Raw genomic sequence first — 24,940 nt, forward strand, 5'->3', positions numbered from 1 at the left:
AGAACACCTAAATGGCCTCTTCACCCATCCCAAGGCACACAACCCGTCCCCCAGGGATGGAGCCTGAGCAGTGCTCCCCAGGCACAGCCTGGCAGCCTCCAGCTCCCTGAGCGCTGATGCGGTCAGGTCCTATCCCTGCTTTGGCAGAGGGGTTGGACCCGATGATCTCTTGAGGTCCCTTCCAACCCCTACAAACCTGCGATCCTATCCCCATGAGTCCCAATTCACTGAAATTCACCAAAGCAGCGCCACCAGACTAACCCAGAATAAAAACATTTCCCTTCCCACATTGAGCTCAAACCTAATTCTCCATTTCGCAGGTGTGCTGCAGAAGCTGATGCGCTCAGGTGGACAAAAAGCAAAGCAGGAGGCTCCCTCGCAGCCATTCGTGCCCGAATGACTTATTTCTAATTAGAATTATTATTTTCAGACCGAAAAATTGATTTTCCTCAGATAGCCTTTCTCTGTGCCAGTAAAAAAAAACAAAACAAACAGCCCTTGCAAATCATAAGTGCCTAATAACACAGAAATACACTGAGCCACGTATCTGAGCTGGAAACACTCCCCCTTGCCATGTCCAAGGCACGCTCTCACTTGCACAAAAGCCCCTGCTATGTCATTCAGGGTATTAAAAAAAAAACACCTATGGGTGCAACTCGCTTGCTTTGAGCCTTTAAGTGACAGCCACGCCTGTCACCACTTCATGGGCACTGTGTCCCCACGTAGTGTCTCGAGTTTATGCGGTAAGGTTTTGGTAGCTGGGGCCGCAGGGGTGGCCTCTGTGAGACGAGCCCCAAATGTTAGATAAGGGCCAGTTTCAGCCAGCTCCAAAGGGATCTGCCACTGGCCTGAGCCAAGCCAGTGAGTGATGTTGGTTGGGCCTCTCAGAGAGCAGATTTAATAAGAAGGAAAAGAAAAAAGGAAAAAAAAAGAAGGAAAAAAGGGGGACAGAGAGTGGTTGTGGTAGAGCTCAGAGCAGGGAGAAACCACCACACGTGGGAACTGTGCCACTAACAGCACCAGGAAAGCCCCCCCGATGGGATGGGTGCAGAAAAGCCCAGGTGTCAGATTTAAGCATCTCCAGACACCGCTGCTCGGGGCGCCTGATGCCAGCAGTACCTGCAGCACAAGGCAGCTCCACCACATCCTCCCTGGAAAAAAAAAAAAAAAAAAAAAAGGACCCAGCTTCGTTCCTCGCTGCAGTCGCAGGCTTCCCCCAGCCCCTACCTGCTATAAATAAGCGTAGAGCCTGTGCTCAGCACATGCTGTGCTCGGTGAGCTGCTGCTTGTGAACCTACAGGGCACGGGCTCATGAAGGAGCTGCTGTAGGTGCAGGACATCAGCCATCGGGCCTGGAAGTCCAAGGGTAAGGTTAAATCAGAGCTGGGCCCAGCAAACCCCGACCCTGGGGATCAGCAAGGAAGCATCCTCACCGACTTGCGTCCCAGCTGCAGCTGTAAGTCAGCAAGATGACAGACTAAGCTAATTTTAGCAGGCACAGCGAATGAAGCAGCACATCCCTCCCGCTCCTGCCAGGCGCAGAGAAGCAGCTTTCAGAGCGCAGGGAACAGGGTGAGGAGCCCAGACTCTGGAAGAGGAGACAAGCAGCAGGGATGAGCACGAGGGCGGCTCTGCAAGGCCAGAGGCACGCTTTGAAGACCCAGCCTGCACTGAGCTGGGAGCTGCTCACACAACACCCAGGTGTTTCAGAGGAAACCTGGCTGGGAGCTTCCCGTGGGGCAGCTGGTTCCTGCTGGAGCAGCCCTGGCCACCTCACCACCGCACCAGATGAAGTAAAAATCCCAAAATTCCCAACAGCAGCTGCTCTGAAGCCTGCGAACAAGATCTCAGCAGCACGGCTCAGGTTCACAGCTGCCAGGGCTGGCTCGTTGCTCGTGGCTTCACCTGCAGGCAGACACGTTGTAAAACAACCCTGGAATTGTTTGGGCACATGAGCCAAAGGAGCCTGGTTTCCATCCTGCTCTCAGGACACGCAGTAAGCCAGCCTGGAGGGACAAGTGACACAAGTGACAAGGCCAGCAGTCACACAGAGTTCATGTGTGCCATAATCAGATGAAAAGGCAGAAGAAATCAAGAACATACGTGGGCACATCCCTCTGGTGTGGCCGGTGCAGCCCCATAGCCTAGCACCAGCAGGAGGCCTCCAAACCTGCTCTGGGGGCAGCACCGAGCTGATCTGACACCCCCAGGCACCAAACCCCACCAAGAAGTCCTCATTCAAACGGACAAAACCCAGCTTAGAAGCAGCCAACAGCGAATGAACCCAAGGCAGAAGGACCAGGCGCTGAATCCCAATCTCCACAGCCGTGCTCAGAAGCCAGCACAACCCGCAGGCGCTTTGGGGGTTTTGGGACCTGTGTGGGAGCAGCTTGGAGCCATCCCAAGGGCTTGTTCTGTGCCCAGCCACTCAGCTCCTCACCAGCACCAGGGCAGCAGCTCCTTCAGGCACAGCAAAGCTCCCCAAACGCATCCAAGCCCCCCGCAGGCGGAGGACGAATCCTGATGGAGGCAAGGGACAGGCAGGAGACGTTTCGAGCCTGGGGAAGTGACCACACACCACTCGTCAGTCACCAGGTGAGGAAATTCATCGTGAATTAAGGAAGATGCGTGCATGAACTTCCTGGGTTTTATTGATTTCGCTTTGCAGTCTTGACAAGTGCCCTTGATAAATTTGTTTTTGTTTTTGTTTTTTTTCCTGGAAGCGTGCGAAAATGGTAAAATCAAACAATCCACAAAAAGGCCACTGAGCATTAGACAAAGGAAGCATTTATTTACAAAGAGCTGACAGGCGTGAAACAATGGAATTAACACTTCCTCAAATCACACACGCACCCTCAGCGAGAGGCAGCAGCATTTGTCCAGGGTGCAGGAGAAGAGAGGCCAATAAATCAGGAAACGAGAAACACGCAGATCTCACAGAAACAAAAACAGGGAGCAAAAACTCAAGACTTTCCTTTAAGATCACGGTGAAAACAACTTTTTTTTTCCCCTCCCTTACAAAAGAGCAGTAGAATTAAAAATAAGTTAGTAAAAAAAAAAAAAGGGGGGGGGGGGCCTTTCCTAGCTTGGGAAACACAGGAAAATCCTAAAAGATTGCCCTATCTTCCTGACGGTGCAGACAGAAGCTCTCTGCTGCTTTAAAACTCAGCTTCATCTGATGCAGAGCAAGCAGGAACTGCAGCCCAAAGCAGGGAAGCAGCCTCCAGCTGTGCAGGTTTCGGGCTGAATCTCAGCTGAACATCCATCTACAGGGATCCATCAGCTGCAGAAATTCAGCCGACTCGATGAAGGATTTGCCCCCCAGGCCTCACATCCCAAGGTCTGTGAAACCCTGTGGGGCTCTCCTCTGGGATCGGCAGATGCCCTGACTCAGCCCACACACCGCTCAGGTGGAGAGAAATTCCCCAGGCTGATCAGATCCACTCTAAAAACAATGAAACAAATAAATCACTAGGGTTTCTTTTTTTTTTTTTCCTGCCAGTTTTCAATTTCTTAGAGCATGCAATATGTGTTCGTGCCACCTACTTTATCCACCCGTATTTAAAGTGGGTCAATGCTTCCAAACCATTCAGGGCGATTGCTGGTGGAGCCAAGCACCCGAGCACGCAGCCTCGGGAGATCCAGAGACACGGCCACCTCCTGTGCACCATCCCCAGAGCCCTGTGCGAGATGCCCACGAGCACGGTGACAGCCAGGGATGGATCCTGCCCCGGATTGTGCCCGTGGTGGGGCAGAGGCACCAGAAAGGAGGATCCCATCAGAATGCAGCTCGGGGTGGATGCTGGGGAGGTGAGGGTTGGGTTGTCTCGGTCTCTCCCCGAAGGTGAGGTTTGAGCAGTGAGGACAAACTGTTAGAAAATCCAGGGCAGCAGCCCGGAGAGCACAGAGGACAGGAGAAGCACACACAGAGCTCCCTGGCAATGCTGCAAAGCGCGGCCGGCAGAAAGCTTTGTGTGCCTCGAGGCTGGCATCCTCTGAACGCAGCCCGCACCCGACCCGGGATGTCAGGGCCCCAGCTGATAACGAGCATAATTATTTCTAAATGAGCACAGCGGAATGTTATTTCACAGAGAATAAATGTTCCGAAATCAGATCAGCACAGCTCCATTAGTGACACATCACGGCTCACGCAGGATTACCTCCAGGAACAGACTGGAACCGCCAGCGGGATCAGTCCTTTATGGACACTGCCAGAAAGATGCAGAGGGCCAGCACGGGCGTCCCAGAGACTGAAAATACAGATGGAAAACCCCAAAGGGCCAAGCACCACTGTGAAACCCTTAGAGAAATCCCACTTGCTGTTTTTGAAAGGGGGGAGAAAAAACTGGCTGAGAGTCTCCAAAGTTCAAAACCTTGATTAGGGACAACTAAGAGTGGGAAACCCAAGAAAAAGGCTCTGTCCCAGCAGAGCTGCCAACCACACTTTCCGTGTCAGCAGCTCCTGGCAGAGCAAACAGCAGCCGGCAGTGCTGGGAAAATCCAGGCTGTGCGGATCAGAAGCTAATTAGAAGAGCGAGGTAAGGGCGAGCTGGCAGCGAGCACCCCTCCTAATATGTGCCCCGCGAGCCGAGGGAGCACGGCACCCAAGGAGCGGGATGGAGCAGCACCCGAGGAGGAAGGGAAAAGGGAGCGTGGTTGTGAAAGGCACTGACGGAGCTGGGAACAGCAGCGCTCTGCCAGCGAGCTGGCGTCGGGAGCACGCAGCCAACAACGAGGGCGATTGTCTCGTCAGGCTGCAGTCGGAGCAGGAACCCGAGGGACAGCCACCGGAGCAGGAGCTCGCTGCGAGGCAAGGGAGGACGTCAACAACGGGACGATTCACAGAGCTGGGCAGGGAAGGTTGCAGATGCTTTGCAGCATCACATCGCCAAGGCAGACTGCGTTTAGCAAGCAAACCCATTGCTTGGAAAGAGTGGAAAAAAAAAAAAAAAAAAAACAGACAAAATTCATCAAGCAACAAGACCAAGGCTATCGCTAGTGCAGTTAGAGGAAAAGCTTTGGAGTGGCTAATTATGCACCTTTTCCTCCTATAAACCCCAGAGCAGGGGGTCAAAAGGAGTTACCAACTCACCTCTGCAAGCAACCAAGCAGCCTGAGTTCATTTTGGCAATGTCAGTGTTTAAGCCACCAGGGGCAGATTTCTACCCTTCCCTTGCAGGCTTTTCCAAAGACCCTCTCCCTCACATAGCCAAGAAAATAAACCACTCACCATTTCACAGAATTAATCCCCATACCTCATAACACTGCCCTAAAACGAAACGGTATTTTACAACCTCAAAAGCCAGGCAGAGATCACAGTCACCAAATCTAACTCACGCTCTCCAAGCCACATCTGCAGAGAGAAAACCGAGCTTAAGGAAGAGAGAAAAGTTCACCAACCCCTTACAAATGCAGCTAGAAATAAGAATCTGGGATTTCAATGAACGGCGGCAAGCTGCTCAGCTGTGTCCAGGCCCCTTCTGTGATGTTATGCATTTATTTTAATGGAATTCAGTGTGACATTGTAATTGAGAAGAGATAGACGATGGCAACCCATCTCCGCTCTCGCTTTCTGCTGCTAATCCACGCGGTACTGCTCGTGACACCAGTCAGGCTTCTCATCAGCGAGGACAGACACGGATATCGAGCTCTCACGTAACATCTGAGAGTATTTGCTCATGTCCCAGCTCGTGCCGCCTTACCAAAATAGTCCTAGCCCTGCGCTGGATGGAGAGGAAACCAGATCCCCTCCGGCTACACCCTGGATCTGCAGCAATGTCTCCCATCTCGCAGTTTGGGTATAGGGTTCGCTATTTCTTAAAAATAGAAACAAAAACCCGTTCTGTGAAAAGAGCACCTCTTCTCAACACACAGCTCGAGCTCACCAACGCTCGCAGTAAAAATGTTTTTGGGTAAGTTTACTTCAAGAAAACTACTGGGGAAAAAGGCAGCTTTCATCCAGCAAAACATTCTCCCAGCAGCTGGGCACCTGCAGAGCCCAGCAGCACCACCTGCACCCCGTTACACCGCCAGCAGCAGAAAGCCCTTGGGGGAAGCAGCCAAGAGCTGCACGTGTTGCACCTCCTCGTGCCTCGGTGCTGCCAGGGCACAGGAAAGCAGCAAGAGAGTGGTGATTGCTGCCGAAATACAGGGCTGGGATCACTCAGGGCAAGAGGAATTGACTCAAGACGACTCCCACGTGAGCAGGCCTGAAGGATCTGAGGGCTCCTTCAGCAAAGCCAGAGCCTCGTCCCTCTGCTTGCAAACACGCAGCTCGAGGCTCTGTGCCATTCACAGCACGAGGAATTTTACTTGAACTCGAACAGAACTGTCCAACCTGACACACGTCCATGCTCCACCTGAATTACGAGGTCTCTAACTGGGACAAAACATCAGCTGGGTGAGCATTCAGCACAGAGGACTTGCAAATCCTCAGCTCCAACTCCCTACCAGATCAGCAGTGCTCGCATGGCCGGCAGACAGCAAGCACGCTGCACGATGCCGTGCTCAGCCAGGCCAAAAAAGCGTTTCTAGAAGTTTCCATCTTCTCCTCAGTCAGCTGCATTCCCCATCAGCATTTCCATATACAACAGAGCTGCGGGACAGAGGGTTCACGGTGCTTTCTGTAATTAAATCTGTAGATGCTGGTGCCATGGAACACAGCACACTTAAATCATTATGGGAAACAAGTAAATGGCTCATGCACTAATCAACTTCTAGACGACCTTGTGGGACGGCTAATTATGCAAAAAGCCAGACCACGTGAGCCCAGCACTAGGGGCTCACTCCCTGCAAGCCGAGCGGGTTATGCTCTGGCACCATGCTGCTCTCTGTAAAACAGGACGCGAGGCACAGAGCACCCACCCTGCGCTCAGCAGCCGGCATCCCAAAGCACCGTCCCACCGACCCGGAGATGCACACGCCGCTGCGCTGCCTTCCAGAAACACGGTCAAACCAATTTTCTGTTGACTCCGTGTTTTCATGAGGCGGCAGCATCAGGCGGTGCTGCTCAGACATCCACGCAGCCCCGAGTGCTGCTCAGAAGAGCCGTGCCCAGCAGTCACATCGAGCGCGCCGCAACGCGACGTGGGTTTGCTGAACACAGCAGCGCTTCCCCTAGGGAAGGAGAGGTTTTTGTTTTTTTTTTTTTTCCTTGATGCACTGACCCAGCCACAACCTTCCTCAGTGGCAAGTCTGGAAGCCTCATGAGCACTACCCACGGATGCATATTCAGTGCAGCCAGTACCACAGAGCAGCATTTATGGATGTCCCAAAGCCCCAGCCCCGGACCAGGAGAGCAACGCGCTACAAAAACACCAAACCAAAGCAACCCCAAGCTGGGCAGCCAATATCTCACCATACCATGAAGCAATGTTCTCATTTTAAGCAGAATGTAACAAAAGCAGGTGTTCCCTGCATCTTCTCTCTTGCATAAGGTTTGATTTCCAGTATTCATGGTAAGAGCAGAGTGGTTTTGTAGGGCAAAATGGGTGGCTGGCTGGCTGGCTTTTTAATACATTCATGGGTTTTGTTTGCTGTGATTTGAAGCCATCCTCGTTTGTGGAAGAAAACCAAATGTGAATCCCAGAAGAGTTATGAACACAAATATTTCAGAAATATTGTTTGTTAAGCACTTATCAGATCTGTTACACAACAGAGCAGTAAAAACTACGCTCTTGGGAGGAGCACGCATGGGGTTTTGACAGCTTTACATAATGCAGTTGTCCTAAATATACACTAATAAATACCAAACCAGAGCTTAGCGTGTACAGAGGGGAGACAGGGAATATACACAGGCAGCTAGATTTATGCATCATTCATCTCCAGCACTCCCCTACAGTAGGGGTGAACAGGAGAGGCACTGCTCTGGCATTTTGTTGTGAATCAGAGCTCCCCAGGGCGCCACTCACCGCTGTGCTTTGTGCCTCCTGCATCACTCCCCATCACACTGACCACCCCAGCCTCCCCGAGAAAGGCACACCCGTCCTACCTCTGAGAAGCAGCACTGTAACTTCATTTTCACTTGCTCTTCCCCAATTTACAGTCATTGCCTGGGGGCTTTAAAGACTGGCTTAAGGCTGCGTGACCAGCTGAGAAGACGTTCGGCGCACGCAGTATTGCTTAAAACCCTTCGTGACTCTTTGGGAAACAGACAGCTACTTTTAATCGCATATGAACCGGTGTCTGCTACGGTTTCTGCACAATTTAGCAGGCCCAGAAGGGCTGCTTTACAGGGAGGTTTTTAACAAGGATCCAGCTGCGCGTTCGCACGCCGAGCCGCGCTCTACCTGACTGGTTGTTCCTCATGCGGATGGCTTTCGCCTTGGCCAGCTCCAGCGCCGTGACCCAGCGCTGCCTCTCCACTTCCGAGTTGGCCTTCAGGTGGTACGTCCTTCCCCCGTTGGAGAGCACGATGTTGCACGAGTCCTCCGTGTCGATGTGGGCCGTCGACAGGTTGATGGTTCCGCGGCACGTGTGGGCCATCTCCGCCTGCGTCCTGCACAGGAACAGAGGACAAGGAAGCGTGAATCCCTCTGCACCCACCCTCCCCGGCATGGCCACCGACCCACGCACCACCAGGGCATTTCTCATCTCGTTTGCACTGCTGCTCATCTCTCTCCCTGCTACCCTACCTTTATTACTCTCCAGTTTTGTGCCTTTCCATACCCTCTCCCTTCAATCATTCTCTTTTGTCCAAGTTTGATAAGATCTTGCACGCGAAGATCTTCATTTGTAAAGCAAACGAGCGTGGCATAATTCCTCTGGGGCTGTTAAAACACCTTTGCTGCAGGCAAAATTGCTGCACACTTCAGCAGGTTTCATCAGCACCAAGAGCAGGCGGCTGTTCTGGAGCCAAACTTTCCAAACAACCAAACCCTCGTTGTACCCCCAGCTTAGCCAACCGAGGAGAAATGGGTATTCTTTTTTCTTTTCACTTTACCAAAGCTGAAACCATCACTCATCTCACATTCATTTCGCTCTTTGCCCTTCCCAGCTTTCCCTGCCCAGCGGATCCCAGGCACCAGCTGGGTGCTGCCCCCCTGCCCAGGGATGCTTTGGTTGCAGAGCACGAGAGCTGTGCAGGAACAGCACACAGACCAACAGCCAGCGCTCCAAACACTCCCTAGCATGTTTTCAGCAGCACCTAAAGGCACTTTTTTTTTCTTAAGCAGAGACTAGATGTATCAAAGGCACTCGGGTACAAAGAGAAATGCCTGATGTAGTCCTGAAACTGCCTCTCCACCCACTGCTGCACTTACAGACACCTAAAATAGCTCAGCCCGTGAGTCCCACAGCCCTCCCAGCACCCAGCTCAGGCACAGCCCACAGCACAGCGGTGCTGGCAGCACCCACGCAGCCCACCCCCGGCACACAGCCCACCCCCACGGGGCCGCCTGCTTTCCAGCCGGGGCTGCAGATGCCGTAAGCCCCATCCCTCCAGCCCCTCACACAGCCTGGAGCAGCTAAAAGGCAGATCTGCAAGCAGGAAGAAATCAGAGGGTCTCCTTTGACCCTCTTTGCATCTCCTCCATCTTTTACCACCCAACCGTTTCGTCCCATCCCGTCCAGCTCTGCCCCAGCACAAGTTAACCTTGCCCAGCGTGTTCACCATGAGGTGAACCAGGTCCTGTGACGTTTCTTAAAAACCCTCAATCTCCCCAGGCCCAGGGGATCACGCTGGAGAAAGGTGGGAGCAGTGCAACACTGTCATGGGATGAATCAGCCTCACGTTTTCCTCAATGCCCCTGCCCTGAATCATTTCCAGAGTCCTCTCTCCAGCTTTTTTCCTGACACAAAGACCTGTTGGAATGGGACAGATGTCAGATAATAATTAGATGCATTTTTCTAATATTTCAGCAAAATGCATTACTGCCCAGTTGCTCACTGAATTGCAGTACCAGGAGGAACCAAGAGAATCTGCAGGAATTTCTCTCAGCCACTAATGGCTCCTTTATTTCCCCCCAAGCCAGCAGCACAGTCCTTACTAAAGAATGTCCTCAAAGTTTGTCATCATTAGCTTTAACTCCTCAAGACGGGGGCCTGTTAGAAAAACCCATGGGTGTTTGCTTATCAGAAGCCGCTGAGTGCATCGTGCAGCCTTCAACAGGGGCATCACCACTCTGGGCAGATGCTCACCTGGACAGCACCAGCACGAGAAATCACGGCCAGTAAGAAACCACCAGGCTTAGTGGCAGGACTGGAGGGAGCCTCAGCACACGAAGCTCTGCCAGCATCAACATCTCCTCTCCGCTGTTCCTCCCTGTCTTAACCCAGCTGCTTTGTCCTGGAAGCACAGCACGCCGAGGCACAGCCCTCCCAGAAGGGTTGGTTCATCCTCTGCTGGATTTGAGGTGCCCCAGCTGGGCAGATGCCTGTGCTGCTCCTTACGGGGCAATGCCAGGTCTCTCCTTCTGATCCTGATTCTGATCTGGGTCATCCCTGGCCACCGCTTTTCTATCATTTTACATCAAGTCACATCTTTAGAGTTGGCAGAGCTGAACAAGTCACTGACTGCTGAGCATCAGAAACTTTGACTAAGGCACATGAAGCAGCTCATAGTGACAGCGTGGCATGCACAAGACCATGCCCACCAGCACCAGGAGCATCTCCCCGTGATCCCAAAGAGCTCAGAGCAGTTTGCCAGCTGCTTCCTTCTCCGCGTCACATCCATCACACAGGCAGGGGTGCAGCGAGCTGCCCCAGAGAGACCACGAGCACCAACCTCACAGCTCAGCATGATGATGCTTGTTTGTGGAGGGGATAATTTGGCCCCAAATTAAACCAAGCACTGATTTTTGTTTCCAGAGTCACCCAGCTCATGATGCAGCACGTACTGGCACGGTCCCAGCAGGGCTTGCTTTTCACTTTGAGCAAACTGCTAAAATGATTTTTCTCTCACACAGAAAACAAAGGTCTCCAAGGTGACTTTGCTAAATCGATTTAGTCACATGAAAACAGCCCTGCTCTCCCACCCAAGAAAACTGTTTCTGTATAGGACTTTGCTCTTCGAGCTACTTCTCGGTGCAAATCTGCATGGGAAATCAATTCCCATCACTCAGCACCCACACGCAAGGCAGGCACCTGACCCAGCTCCGAGCCAAGAAGCCATTTCCCCTGTCCGCATGCAGGAAAATACGAGGTGCCCTTCAGAAGCACTCCTGCTCAGCTGGATCTGCTTATTCACCGCCAGCAGCTCAACTATTGCATAACGTGATCCAGGCAGATTTTCTGATTCTCGACTTTCTGCAATAATCTGAGGGCCGCACAGATGGGAGAACACGTGGGCGGGCTGCAAAAAGCTGCCCAAGGGTTGAGGGTGGGCACGGACCACACAGAGGTGCCCGTTGCTGGGTGCCTGGGATTTTCTGCTGCTCCCACTCCGAGCTAATTACCGGGTTCACCTTCAGAGATGTAAAATCACAGCTGGGTGGAGAGGTGAAGCAGACGGCTGCCTGGCAGAGTCCACGCGTGGCAAGAGGCAGTGGAGCTGGGCAGCATTGCCCTGTTACAGCTCGGCTCCAATTCGTACCCTGAAACGAGGCAGCATCAAAGCATTCACCTTTGTTTTCTCCACAGCACACAGAACATGGGAATCAAAGCTTCAGACGAGCATCATTACTCGGGCACCCTGCCCACAAGCACAGCAATCCACAGAATGCTGGATTTTGCAAAAAGCTGAACAACCAGAAGATGTTTGAAAACATTATTTGCATTGTCTTCTGGTTGTTAAAACACTACTTGCATCATTTCTCTCTTTATTTAACGAAGCCACTTAAATACCACAGATTTAAATAGAACTCTTGCAGCTATTTAGAAAGGCCTTCAGGATGAAACTCCCCGAGTCTGATCTTTGGCATCCTACTGCCTGACAGATGAGCTGCCTGGCGTGATGCAACAGGAACAGCAAGCTGCTGTTTAAGGACCCGCTTCCAGCTCTGGGGGAATACCTGAGCTGCACGCTCCCGCTTGGCAGTGACCGACAGGAATCTTAGAAAGGAATTTCATCGTTTTATGGTAAGAGCTCAGAAGACAGGTTTATCAACAGAGCAAAGATTAAAAGGGAAGAAAAGCAGAGAGAAAGTTTTTTTTTTTTTATTAAAGCGAGTGAGGATGATGGATGCTTAGGGCTAAGCTGCTCTGTCACAGGGCTCTTGTCAGCAAGGCTGAGCAGTCTCTGAGTGGCCTGAGTAGCCTCTCGCCTCTCTGACTTTCATGAGGGTGCTGAAAATGCTCCAGCTAGCAAGTCAGAACTTCTTTAAACTGGATTATCCACAGAAAAAATGAGCGAGATGCTCCACAAACACTGACCTGAGGCTTCTTTCCTAAGCTGGAAGCGCCAATGCTGCCTGCTCACGCTCTGCATTGCTCACAAATCAAGGCAGCTCCTTATTTAAATAGAGCTCACCTCTTGGCAGGTTTCTCACTATTTAATCCACTTAGACCTTGATTTTCAGCAGGAAAGCCTGCACTGGGCTGAACTATTTCAGAGATCTGTAGAAGAAACGTGGTTACTCCAGCGCAGTGGCTGCAAGACAGCCCCGCAGCTGCTTGGCCTCCTTCCTCCAGCACTCGCATGAGACTTTCTGGCAGATGGCCCGAGGTTACGCAAAGATGAGAAACTTTGCTGTCTCCGGGATATTGCCAACATCCATCAGCTTTTGAAAGCAGAAAATGAAAAATGAAAAAAAAAAAAAAAAAAAAAAAAAAAAACACTTCCACAGGGAACTATGAAACTTCGGTATGTGTTTGGAAAGGACTTCCCAAGCAGAAATGAAAATCAGGCCACCAAGGAGATTTTTGTTACCAGCTAAGAGCAAAATCGGAGCTCCCCAAGCTGAGCTTTGTGTTGGCACTTTGTCCATCCACCTCTCCTTCCTGACAGCACACGGAGCAGCCTACAAAAGGGACAAAATTCTTACATGCTGGTTTTCTTGAGGACAAAGCCTGAGCCACAACACGAGCAAAGCTTTCCCTGCCAGCAAGGAGCTTTCTGTGCCATCACCAGGCTCGGGACCGAGCAGTGAGCAGAGCCAGGCCAGGCTGGTGGTGGCTGCTCGTGATGTGAGAGGAGAAAGATTGAGCGGGGTCGCTTTCAGAAAGGCATTCAGGGCATTTCTTCATAAACCTGCCCCCCTTCCCCAAGTCCAGCCTGCGGATGGAGGGATGGGAACTGACCCACGGGAAGAGCCAAGACTTGGGCTGGAATTTCCTTCAGAAGATGCCTTCTTGTTTAACTGCCTGGATAAAAAGTCACGTGCACAGGATTCTTGCACGCTAGCGATGGGACAACAAACAGATTATTTGATTTCCATTAACCTTGCACGCAACCTGCAGGCCATTCTCCATGGCCAAAGCATGGATGTTAGAAAACAGACAAACCACGTTAGCAGCCTGTTAGTGCCCCTGTAAGACAGAGAAACTGGGAAGGCCTCATCGGTCACGCGCTGACTTGGATTAAAACCCACCTATTTTTCCCTACAGCGCCTTTCGCAGATGAAGTTGAGCACGGTTTGATTTTAACACTGCCCTGCTGATTTATCCAACTCGCCGTCCCATCGTGCTGGGAGATTAACACAGCTTTACCCAAATCAAGAGCTCTGCAGCCAGAGAGAAACCTTCACAGCGGCTGCAGAGCTGGGAAATGCCCCTTGGGGCGAGCCTCGGGATGGGAAATTTCTCTCAGGGTTAGCAGAGAAGGAAACCAGGCACGCCAACCGAGCGTGGGGCATTTCACCCATCTGCTTGGATTTTGCGCATCCTTTTTTTTTCTTTTTTTTCCAGGGAGCGGCTGGCTGTGAAGCTAGTGAGACCCCTGCCTTCCCTTTTATGTTCGAGGAATCCCAAAAAGCAATTTAAAACCGCCTTCGTTCTGAGGCCTAAAGTTCCCCTGCCTCAAGTCTGAGGATACGAGCACAGGCACCAAACCTCCTGGGATTTTTACCCTCCTCGGTACAAGGAAAAAGGATTTTTTATGACAGCTTAATTCTAGGGCATGAACGGCCAGGAGAAAGCAGGCGCGTGCCCCAGGAGGTGCTTTCCCAGCTGGCACGGCAAGCAACGAGCACGTTCAACACATTACAAGCTTGTTCAGCACCTCTCGCACAAACCGCAAGCCCCACATGACAAAACAGCTGAGATTTTTTTTTTCCTTCCTTCTTTCTTTTTTCTTTTCACTAACCCTACTGAGTCGCAAACAAAACCCAAACAAGCATATGGCAAGTGTCGCCCTGAGATGTCTGCACAAAGATTCAATTTGCTTCTATTTGCAGGCCGATTAATCTGCAACTGGCTGCAGTCAGGATGGGTACAGATTAGTGACAATCAGATTTAAGGAGGGGAAAAAAAAAAAAAAACGAGGCTGTTTTCTCAGCGCTGTTGTGTCAAAGCTTTCAGTCACAGCCACCAACGAGCCAGAAGAGCTGCGCTGAAGGGGTCGGATCTGCATGGCACGACTCCAAACCTCTGCTTCGAGCAGGGGCTGCAGGAGGAGAAGCGATCTGGCTGCCACCTGCTTCCTCTGAGGAGGGTACACGGAGCACAGGGCCGCCTCTTTGCTGAGAAGACAAAGTGCAAAGATGAGGATAGGCACAGATGTCCAAAGTGCTTTTTACCACTACCATCCAAACGCCAGGCTGTGCCCCTGCTCCCTTCCAGCACAAAACCCAAGCAAGGCTCCCACCCCGAATCAAAGGATACCCTAGAAGCGATCTGTTCGGGTGCACATGCTTCAGAAGTAGCTTTTATAACACATTTATCCCTCTCTGGTGGGCACAGCGCACATCTCCTGCCAGGAAACCTCAGCCAGTGAGATGCAAAGAGTCAGCATGCCATCACTCAGAGATCAGCAAGTGCAAAACTGGTCTGAGAAAGGAGACTTTGCGCTGGGTTTTTTGATGAAAAATTAAAAAAAATAAGACTTAAAAAAAAAAACAGCAAGGCCTTTAAAAATTTAAAAAATAGAAGGGCCTGTATGGTTTTCAGAGAACGTTTTAGATCTTAGGATTTTAAATCCTCCTCCACCTGAGCAAGGGCTCCAAGATCACCTCTGGTTATGGTGCAGGGGTACGGCACTGCCAATTTCCTCCCCTGTAGGCTCTCCCCAGGCTACAAGCAGCCCAGCTCTGTTCCTACAGACTGGTTTAGGAACGTGTTCTGGTAACTACAACGTGTGCCAGGCACAGCCCACACCGCGGCTCGGCAGGGACTAGAGCAGCTCCACAAAATCACAGCTTTCAGAGAGAGCTGCTAGAAAGCACAACTGCCTCTCCCAAGAATGCCCAAGCAGCACAGTTTACTGTTTTCATTACTTCCTAAGCAAAAAATGCTGAAGATCTAGAGCAGAAGCGAGATTTATGGAAGGTCTGGTCCAGATCCCATCATCTGGGCAGAAGTTAGTTTACACTGAGCACTGGAAGGGACACAAATTACACATCTGGTGGCTGGTTTCTAAGCAAGAAAGAACAAATGACCACACACAAGGTTAATTTGACAAATTGCACAGAAACCTGACATAAATGCAACACGGCAGACTCAAGCCTGAGGCAGCATTGTGTCTGTTATCGCCTCTGCCTTTAAGTTTCCACTGGCCCCTCAGCCCCTGGAAATTGTGTTAAAACAGTAAGAATGAAGCTCAGCCACCGTCACCTCACGTTTGCATTTTCTAGCCACTATGTCCAAGAACGTAAGAGCACGCAGGGCACAGCGCAGGCAACATTAAGACCAATTTTATTCTATTCTTATCCCACTGATGTGCATCCAGCCTGATTATTGTTGTGAAAAGATGCCCTGTGTCAGGGCGTGCCCTAACCAGTCCTTTTCAGGTCAAAGCTGGAGAGAAGAGCTCGTTCCAGGAACATCTCCCCTGCTGCAGGCAGCTGCCTGCAAGCTACAGCCAACGCTGATGCTTTCTGTACTGAACAAATTTTCTTTGGAGGTGCTGTGCATGACTTATGGCCCATGACCTCGAACACCGAAGAGTACTTTGAAGTCATCCTTTTTCTTTTTGCCAGCTTTCAAACGGTGCCAAAGTCACACCACAATTTCTTTCTGCATGAGATTTCTTACAGATACTTCAGGAGGGTGAAGTATCTTGGGGTCACCCGCAGCCGTAACTTCTTGGGCTTCCTGTGCCCACCCAGGAAACGTATTCCTGGAGCAACCTGCTCAGACCTACAAGCAACCTCGGGAGCTGAGACGTACCCAAGTGACTTCCACGATCTCCGTTACGACCTCTATAAAATGCTCAGATTTACAGGCCCACCCCGTTGCCCTTTGGGGACACGCTCCTGGGAAGTGCAGAGGACAGCAAGTCACAGAACAGCACTTTTTTTTCATCAGGACTGATGAAACAGAAACAGAAAATGTGAGCAGGAACGTAAACCACGCCTGCAATGTAAGTACCCCAGGCAGTGTAACACAAGGCGAGATCCTTCCCATTCCTTACGACTCTACCCAAAGAATAAAACATCTTGACAGCTGGCTTTTCAGCCGCTAGAGATGCCAAGGGCTTTTTTTTTTTTTTTTACATAGCAATCAGGAGTTAACTGCTTACTGGCCCGTGATTCACACTGGCAGGGCTCTTGGGTCTTGCAGCCCCTCCTGGAAAGACCTGGCTGACCTCAGCGGCTTCACTCGCGACACCAAAGGCCCAGAACACATCTTTCAGCATCTGTGTCTTGAGACTTCTTCCTGAAGCCACATCTCCGTTGCCATCAGCTTCCTCAGATGGCCTCTGCTCCTCAGGGTCAAGCAAGTCAACCAAGGAAGAAGCACGGGGAGAAAAGGGATACGATGGTTAGAGCAAGGCATTAACTGATCAGCGACACAGCTCCCAGATACCACGCAGGCACCAGCGAGACCCACGTTCCCTCTCAGCCTCCACACAGGAATATATAACTGCACAGAGCACACACAAGTCATGTGCTTTCAGAGATTTATCTTGGGAATCTGAGTCACGTCAATACTCGGCACTGGGAGCAGTCTTTGCGGGCTGTATATTTGCTGCAGAAATCCCGTGGATGTTGATTGGGGGTTACCAGAAATAGAAAAGTTCAGTATATGGCCAAAAGGGAAGGGAAGGTCAGTAAGCTCCCTAAGGAAGGGCTCTTGCATCGACCAGGGGGAGTTGCAGCTTTCAGCCAGTTTCCCAACTGCTCAAACCAGACTTTCAGTGGTACTTCAGCAGCTGGTGTTGCAAGAAACCCCCTGGAGCAACAGGAGCTGATGCAAAACTATCAGAGATGCTTTGGCACAGCTGGAGACCTGCCCTCCACAAAACCAGCGCCAGAACTTCATCCCAAGGCCCTGCCTTCGGTTTCAGCAGCCACTTTGGGAAGCCAAGGAGCCTCTGGAGATGCCTGCCGCATGCATCCCCCAGGAGGCAAGCTGCACGTTGCACACCGAGGTGCTTCGCCCCGCTAATCCGCCCCCCTGAGCCTGCCCAGATGCTCGGACACACGGACAGCAGGTCCCAAAGGCCCTCTGCAGCCCCTGCCCTCGTGCCCCAAGCACTGCAGAGTGTGTCCGGCACTTCCCACCTCAGGGATGGGAGCAGGAACATTATTTTTAGACCTCAGAAGAATTCATTTCTGCAGGAGATGCATTAAATGCTTATATTCCTTAAAGCCTGCCTTCCTTGCTGCTCTAACGGCCTCAGAATTGGACCACTCGAGACAGAACAAAAAAAAAGAGATTTGTGTTTGCTAATTTTAAGTGGCCAAAGCAAGCAAAGTGCTGTCGTGCACAGGGATGACATCCAGATTATTTGGCCAGTGCAGAAAAAACAAAAGTGGAAGTGGGAAAAGTTGCGGCCTCCTTGCCACGTGCTGGTAGCAGGGTCCTGATACAGCCTCCTCCAGCAGGTCACGAGGCGACGGGCAGTTACCTTTGAAGACAGCCCTCGACACGCACAGCACTGGAAGGAACTCACTCTCCTGAAGCTTCCTCACGCCTTGAAGTTTCCTCCAGTCAACAGAGAAGAGACGAACTCCGTGGCACAGCGTTAGAGCACAACACGTTGAAGAACAAACGCTTACAGGGATGTGTCGCTGCGGGTCCTGTACAAGAAGAGCCAAACTTCACGAGAAAGCCTCTCCACAGACACATGTCCCTCCATCTGAGCAGACCCATGGAGGCACAGTCCAGACGACGACTTCTGTCCCATGCCAGGGCCCTTCCAGAGCCACTGCAGCTCACGACCAGCTCAGGAACAAGAGAAAGAAAAGTCTCCAGTCCCAATAAAAGGGTTTACCCAGCACCAAAAGTCTTTCAGGTTCGGAAAAACACCCCACAAAAGCTCAGATTCCCACCAAAGGTTAAGGGATATCTCCCTGTTGCACACCTTCAGGTGTATCCCATCCAAGGAGGCAGTCCTCCAGGCCCTGGAGGAGAACAGATGCAAAACCGTGTGGAACAAAGGCACCCAAGGAGGCAGTGCTGCACTGCTGCAGAGCTGGGAAGACAAATCCTCAAGGGGAAAAGAAACTCCTAACGTGAAACAGGAGGCAGGCTGCTATAGGAAACCTTCTCACAGAGCCAAACCAGCACGCTGAGAATTACACACCAGTGGAAAAGCAGCAAAACTCTTCTTCCTGAGTAAGGGAGCCAGGTAACCACGCCTGAAGATCATGGGAAGAGAAAACTGAGCTGTTAGCGCTGCAACGCTTGCACACAGGAGCAGATTCTTTTTATAGAGATCTGGCACAGCCGAACCGTTCCTCTTGAGGTTTTATTAAAGAGATAAAAGGTGCACTTAGCACTAAGCAGGATGATGTGCCTTCACGGATTGCAATCACATGAGCACGCTGAAGCTGGATGGTGATTTTCAGCGTTTCTGCCAGGTTTACATTCCTCGGGCTATAAACTCGCCCTTAATACCTCGCACATTACCGCAGCCCTGTTGGCTTTCCTCGCACAAAGCCAGCAGACCTCCCTGGGTTTTCTCCCATTAGCAACTAAAGCAAAAACAATTAGGGCAACAGACAGCTCCACGGCCTCTACAGCAAGCCCCATCGTGCCGCTGCACCTCAACCATCAGTCCCACGACAACTGGCTGGTATCAGGCATTTTTTACCCTTCTCCTTCCATCAAAGATGCACTGAGCAGAGAGAAAAAAGGCAGCACTGCCCCTTCACAACGCTGAGCGACAGGCACCAAGCCTGCAGTGACGGAAGGGAGGACATCCCCCAACAGCAGCCTGCATCCTTTGAGTGAAACCCCCTGGCAGCATGTCGGTCTGATCAGCAAAACCTTCCCCCAGCGTTTTGCCTGGGCAGGGGACGTGTTTAAAGGTATTGCTGCCGGCAGGCCGTGGGTTTACCGTAACACCTGCCCCGCGGAGTAACAGCACGGCCGTGTGCGTGAAATCAGCAGTGCAGATAAACCAGCAATTCCTTAAATAAAGCACAATTGCAAGTTACAAACACACGAATGGCAACAGCCGGGCTCGCTTGCAAAACACGCGGGGCACAGGCCTTGCAAGAACTGATGCAGCTCCTCTCCAACGCAGAGAAAAAGGAAAGAAAACATTTAAAGGCCGGTATGTTGGGTGCAAGACCAGGATGGATTCACCCTGCACCAGTGGGGCTTCATAACCCCTGCTACGCCTTGAGGCCCGCTTGCTGTTAGTGCTTAGATTAGTTCCTGGGCTGAAACTCCCTTCCTAAAACTACAGAAATTGGAACCCTGCATCACGGACATACCTCGGACCAAAGGCCACACACAAGAGCCCAGTCCAGAGTGCTCCAGAGCCTTCCCGCAGGTTTTGTAGGGATTTCTCCCCAAAGCTCTAGGTGCCCCATCACCAAGCTACACCAAACACCGAATTTAGCTCCTTCAAGATCTTTCTGGAGAGCTTTATCCTGCTCCCATGAGCGAACGCAACCCACACGTCCTTAAACCTGTTTACAGGCATTGCGCACTTGGAAATTAAAAGTCTGGGTGAAGTAATCTTGTTCCCTTGTCTCTGAGTAACTGAGCGACATCACAGCACTACTTAGCAAGGGGTGACAGCGAACGTGTTAACCTGCAACACCCCCAGCCCGGAGAAGCCCGAGATGTTCCATTACGGTGCTGTCAAGGCAGGTGAGGCCGGAGCTGTGAAGCAGATCTCACTTCAGTCCAGCAGTTTCGGACCCCACCTGCACCGAGACACGGCGCTGCGCTGTCTGCAGGTCCTCAGGCTCGGTGCCCGCAGGCTGCAGGGAGAAAAAGCACAAAGGGAGTCCCAGCACATTACTCATGCACCATCTTCTAGGCCTCCGCAACTAGAACTCCAAATTTAAAGCTCCCAAGGAACTTGCATCCATGGGTTGTCCACTTCGAAGCCACTCTGTACACGTGTCAACTAAGGAAACCCTAACACACCAGAAAAGCAGTTTGAGCCCATCCTCGATTTCAGAGGTGCGTTTGTATCAGCTTGTCAATCCTCACCTGTTGGACAGGAGCGCTTCCCTAAATTTAGGGGCTGACTTGTAACTTTAGAGGATAAAACTGTGCTGATTTTTTAAAGAAAAAAAAAGTAACTCAGCTGCAAACGGCGCAGGAACCGAGCTGCGAGGCTCGAGCTGGAATGGTTTGCTGAGCAATGCTGGCTTTTACAAAACCATACTCTCCTGACAGCCGGCGCAGAGCACACAGAGATTATGTTGTGTGATCCACACTTCAGGCCCACTGTCCTCGCTGATGCCTCACCAAAGCGGCTTTTCAGATTTATGGTGGATCCTGCTTATTTCCAAACACGACGCGCAGAGGAGAGCCCCGGGCGACCCAGGACTCCATCCCAGCAAGCTGAAGGCACGCGTGCTGTGTGTAAAGCACCAGAAGCCAAACACCCAGACACAAACATCCAAGCGAGGTCAGGAGGCCCCTCGGGAGCCTCAGGTGCAACCTGCCCTAAGCAGGAGCAAGCAGCTCAGCTCACGCAGGATGCTGTGTAGCCAAAGTTTGAGCACCACCACGAATTTCCTCCAGCCCCCGTCTCAGTATTTGGCCTCACTCCCAGTGACACATTTCCTTGTGCCTGCCAGGGGTTCCCCACCTCCCTGGTGCACACCAACCCGCTGATACAGAGCAAAACAAATGCTGGGAATAATGCTGTGCGATCTCACGGCTACAAAAAGGAAATTAGCGTGCAGTGCTTGGTCACAGGACACGCACCAAGCCACACAATATTCCTAACAGCTCCCTGACAGGATACAGCTGCTGTGAGCAGCAACCAGCTCCAACAGGAGTCCTACACCTTGTCTTGAGACGCTGGCAGTACCACACGATTCAACAGGAGGTGCTGAGAGCATGCTGTGCACGCTCGATTGGAGGTACACAAGATGAAGATGGTTCTGTCACCTTTTGCACCAGTTCCCTCCAAGATGCAGCAACCTACGAGCAGTTTAGAAACAAAATACCACCTCGGATAAAACAGCTTTTGGTACAAGTACTGCCTTACCTCCTGCTCTCCAAAAACTACATCCTGGGAAAGGCTCGAAGTTAGAGAGGCTGCAGCAATCCCACCGACACAGAGACACACGAGCAAGAGGGAAAGGAAAAGCTGCTTGGGTAAGACAGAGCCACGCATTAGTTTCACCTGAGCACATGCTATAAACCTGCAGCACTTCTTGCTCTGCTGGGGAACATCCAAGCGGGGACACAGGAGCAATAAATTGCAGCTGAACGGTAGCCAGCTGGAGGTCAGGATGCTCAGGTCAGGATGCCTCCAACAAGGACTTTGGACCAGAGCTGGAAACGTCACTGACTCGCAGCGAGCTGCAGGGTAGGGGACACCCCTCAGCTGCTGCACGGCTCCGTACCGTCACGGGTCGTGCAGATCCGTGGTACCAACGAGTTCGGCGGCCGTGCCAAGGAAGCAAGCAGCTTGCCCCGTGTTAACAGCGATGGAGGGACACTGCTGGGGTGCCCGCACCCATCCCCGACCTAAATTGCAGGAATATGCAAGCAGTGGGGTGAAGGATGACATTTTCTGCTCCATTTCTCATGAAGTGCTTACAGAAACCAGCTTTAGCTATTAATAACTGCTACAAAGAATCGCTGCTTTGTGTTAAAGAAGGGAAGGAGAGGCACAGACTCCCACAGCACCGTATTTATCCCTGCTTGCATTGCAGAAACTACCCTAACCTGCTCTGCATGCCTGCACTGTGCTCTTTAGAAAGATTTGGAGAATTAGGCTATTTTTAGGAAACGAAGGACCTCCTCCACAGTCACGGCGGGGACATACATCTACCCAGGCGTGATTTCAAAGCACAAATATCCTATCTTGAAGGGCTATATTTAAAAAAAAAAAAAAAAAAAAAGGCAAAAATGATCAGGAAGGGTGACAGAAATACCATGTGGCCCCAAAGGAGCGTGAAAGCAGGGCTGCTGGAGGCATGCACGCGCCGTGCCGAACGCGACAGCTCATTGCTAACGCGTGCCTGCGAGCCAGCCTGTACTACTGACGCTGCAAAATGCTATCGCAGCCCACGTAAGCGCTGAATGGCACCGCAGGGCTGGCCAGCAGCAGGGCCAGCAGCTCAGAAATGCCACAGTCACAGGCAACAGCCACGGTTCCCCCCGAGCCTGGGCTCACAGAGGTGAAGCAAAGCACACAACAGCCTGGAGCGGGGCCGAGGAGGAGATGTTGCTCCCAGGGCTGCCACCGGCGGGCGGATCGTGCCACCAGCCCCCCTGCTACCACGCTCTCGATTTGCATTTTTAATTTTGAAGTTGCTGCACACGCAGCCCGCAGGCACCCGGGTGAGTCAGCAGCCGCTGACCCAGCAGCAACAAGCACGTCCAGCCCGGTTATCCTCCGAGCTTTAACTCCGGCTGCCTCCGCCTGCCGCTGTCAGACAAAGAAAAATGAAGCGATGAATTATTAAAGCAGCTTTTTGATCGAAACCAAACAAAGGTTGATAGAAAATGTACCAAGATCCTCGCCCAGGTGCCCAAGGAATGATTAAAGGCCCGAAGGGAACCCAACACCTCCTGCTCAGCCAGGGAGCGGGCCGGGACAACTCACGTTTCAGGTGATGACCCCAGCATTGGCCATCAGCGCTGGATCCGAGGAGACCTGCAAGAAGCAGAGGGCTCCGATGTCACGGCCTGCTTAAGTCGCCTGAAATTACCCGAGTTACCTAGCTACAACCTAATTTAGACACAAGCACACCTCAATACGACAAGGTTTGATAGTCTGACCTGCTGCAGCATGAAATCAGCCGACAGGTGAGGGAAGCCAGAGAGGCTCAGCAGCGACTTACAGCGCAGTAAACGCTGCAAGTTGCTGAGGGAAAACGCTTCTTTGCGAGGGAATCGGGCAGAATTTAAGAGGGATGCTGCAAGGAAAACCAACCACAAGCAAGGGAGCTCTGCGCCAGCTGCTTGCATTACTTCTGGCAGGAGATCGGCTCCTTCACCACGGACTCAGTGGGCACAGAGGAAGGCTGACAGGGCAAACACAAACTTAAACCTGTGCTTGGAGCAAGGGAAATCAGAACCAAACGCCTAAATAGTAAATATGGGAAGAGATGGGTGCAGGAATTACAGCCAAAGGGCCAGGGATGCCACTGGAGCAGCAAGGACAACCACAGCACGCGGCGCCCGCGCTGGCTTCCACCTTGCCAAGAGGGTGGAGAAGAGGAAGGGCAACCCAGAGCCTGGTGGCAATTTCTCAGAGGGAAGCAAGGCCACTGCTGGCACTAAACTGCAGCCAGAGCGTAGCAGCTCTCAGCTGCAAAAGGCAGAGCTAAAGGCAGCTCCCGGCAGCGCCTGGAAGCAACGCAGGGCTCGGAGCAACGACCTTCCCCTGCCTTCGTGGAGGACAGCAACAAAAGCTGGCACACTCGAGACTAGAAACGAGTGACAGGCGTCTTCTCACCCCATAGATATCCTCGCAGCTGAGCCCATAAGTAAGCCTCATACCCACAAACACCTCCAGGACTAGAACTGCAGCACGAGTGATGCCCTCTGGAAGCTCACGATGCAGCTGACCTTGAGTTAGCGACACGGGCTGCAGCTACACCGCACAAAACCAGGGCACGCCGCTCCTCCGGCCACCTCAGAAGTGAGCACTTGCACAAGATCAACCAGTTACTTCTGCTGCGGCTTCATCGGATAAGGCATGTGGGCCAGTAGGCTAGATTTAAGAGTCGAGCAACTCCCTGGGTGCAGCGTGAACTGGAAACAGAGCGAGCTGGTCGAGCAGCTCGAGCGCCGCTTTGACTCGCGCCGTGTCTCCGGTTGCAAAGCACAGACGACGAGATTCCTCAGAAACAGGCGAGAGATGAACAACGATCAACAGCACAGCGCCATATGGCTTGAGCAAGCACCGTGTGAAAACAAGATGAGTGGAAACAAGCACTACGTGCTGTTTAAACACAAGTCGCTCGCAGTTACCATGCAGCCACGGGGCTGTCTTGAAAACCTGCATGCTCCATCACCCCGAGGACGAGGAACGGTCAAGCTACTTTATTTTTGCGGAGAGATGAGCTGTTATGAAAAACATGCTAGGAAAATCTCTCTCCCCTCATTTTATTACGTGAAAATTACCTGGGTATCCTCACGGGGTGGCTCTGAGTTGCACATGGGTTTGAGACCAGAGGTTGCTTCTGGAAGCCCTCAGTTCTTCTGCTCCTGTCAGCAGCAGATTCCAAATTCCTGCCTGAACTCACCGCCTCAGCTTTCAACGGGAGCCTCAGCACAAGCTGGAGAAAGCCCCTCTGGGTCGTACTTGAGAACTTAAAGCGCTAATCAAGAGTTAACCTCTGGGTAAAGAGAGCTGGGGGAAGAAACCTGTTCTGGGAAACTCAGCTCTTCCAGGGAACCACGCCGCCAGGACAGCTCATCTGCTCCAGGCACAGCTTGCTCCTGCAGAAGCTGAGAGGGGAGCTGAGGCTGCTAGGTGGCGGGGAGCCTTCCACATCCCAACCACGAGCAATTAGACACAGCACAG

General features: G+C 51.9%; 1 protein-coding gene across 2 annotated transcripts in view; it reads right to left on the reverse strand.

The window, feature by feature from the left end:
• The window catches only part of OSBP2 (oxysterol binding protein 2), a 72,457-nt gene that overhangs the window by 44,463 nt on the left and 3,054 nt on the right, over positions 1-24,940 (reverse strand). For both annotated transcript variants that reach the window (XM_032198945.1, XM_032198944.1), the window contains exon 2: positions 8,289-8,497. In XM_032198945.1, coding sequence (XP_032054836.1) covers positions 8,289-8,497 — 209 coding nt within the window. The remainder of the gene's footprint in view (positions 1-8,288; positions 8,498-24,940) is intronic.

The sequence above is a fragment of the Aythya fuligula genome, chromosome 17, assembly GCF_009819795.1.
Source record: "Aythya fuligula isolate bAytFul2 chromosome 17, bAytFul2.pri, whole genome shotgun sequence".
NCBI lineage: Eukaryota > Metazoa > Chordata > Aves > Anseriformes > Anatidae > Aythya > Aythya fuligula.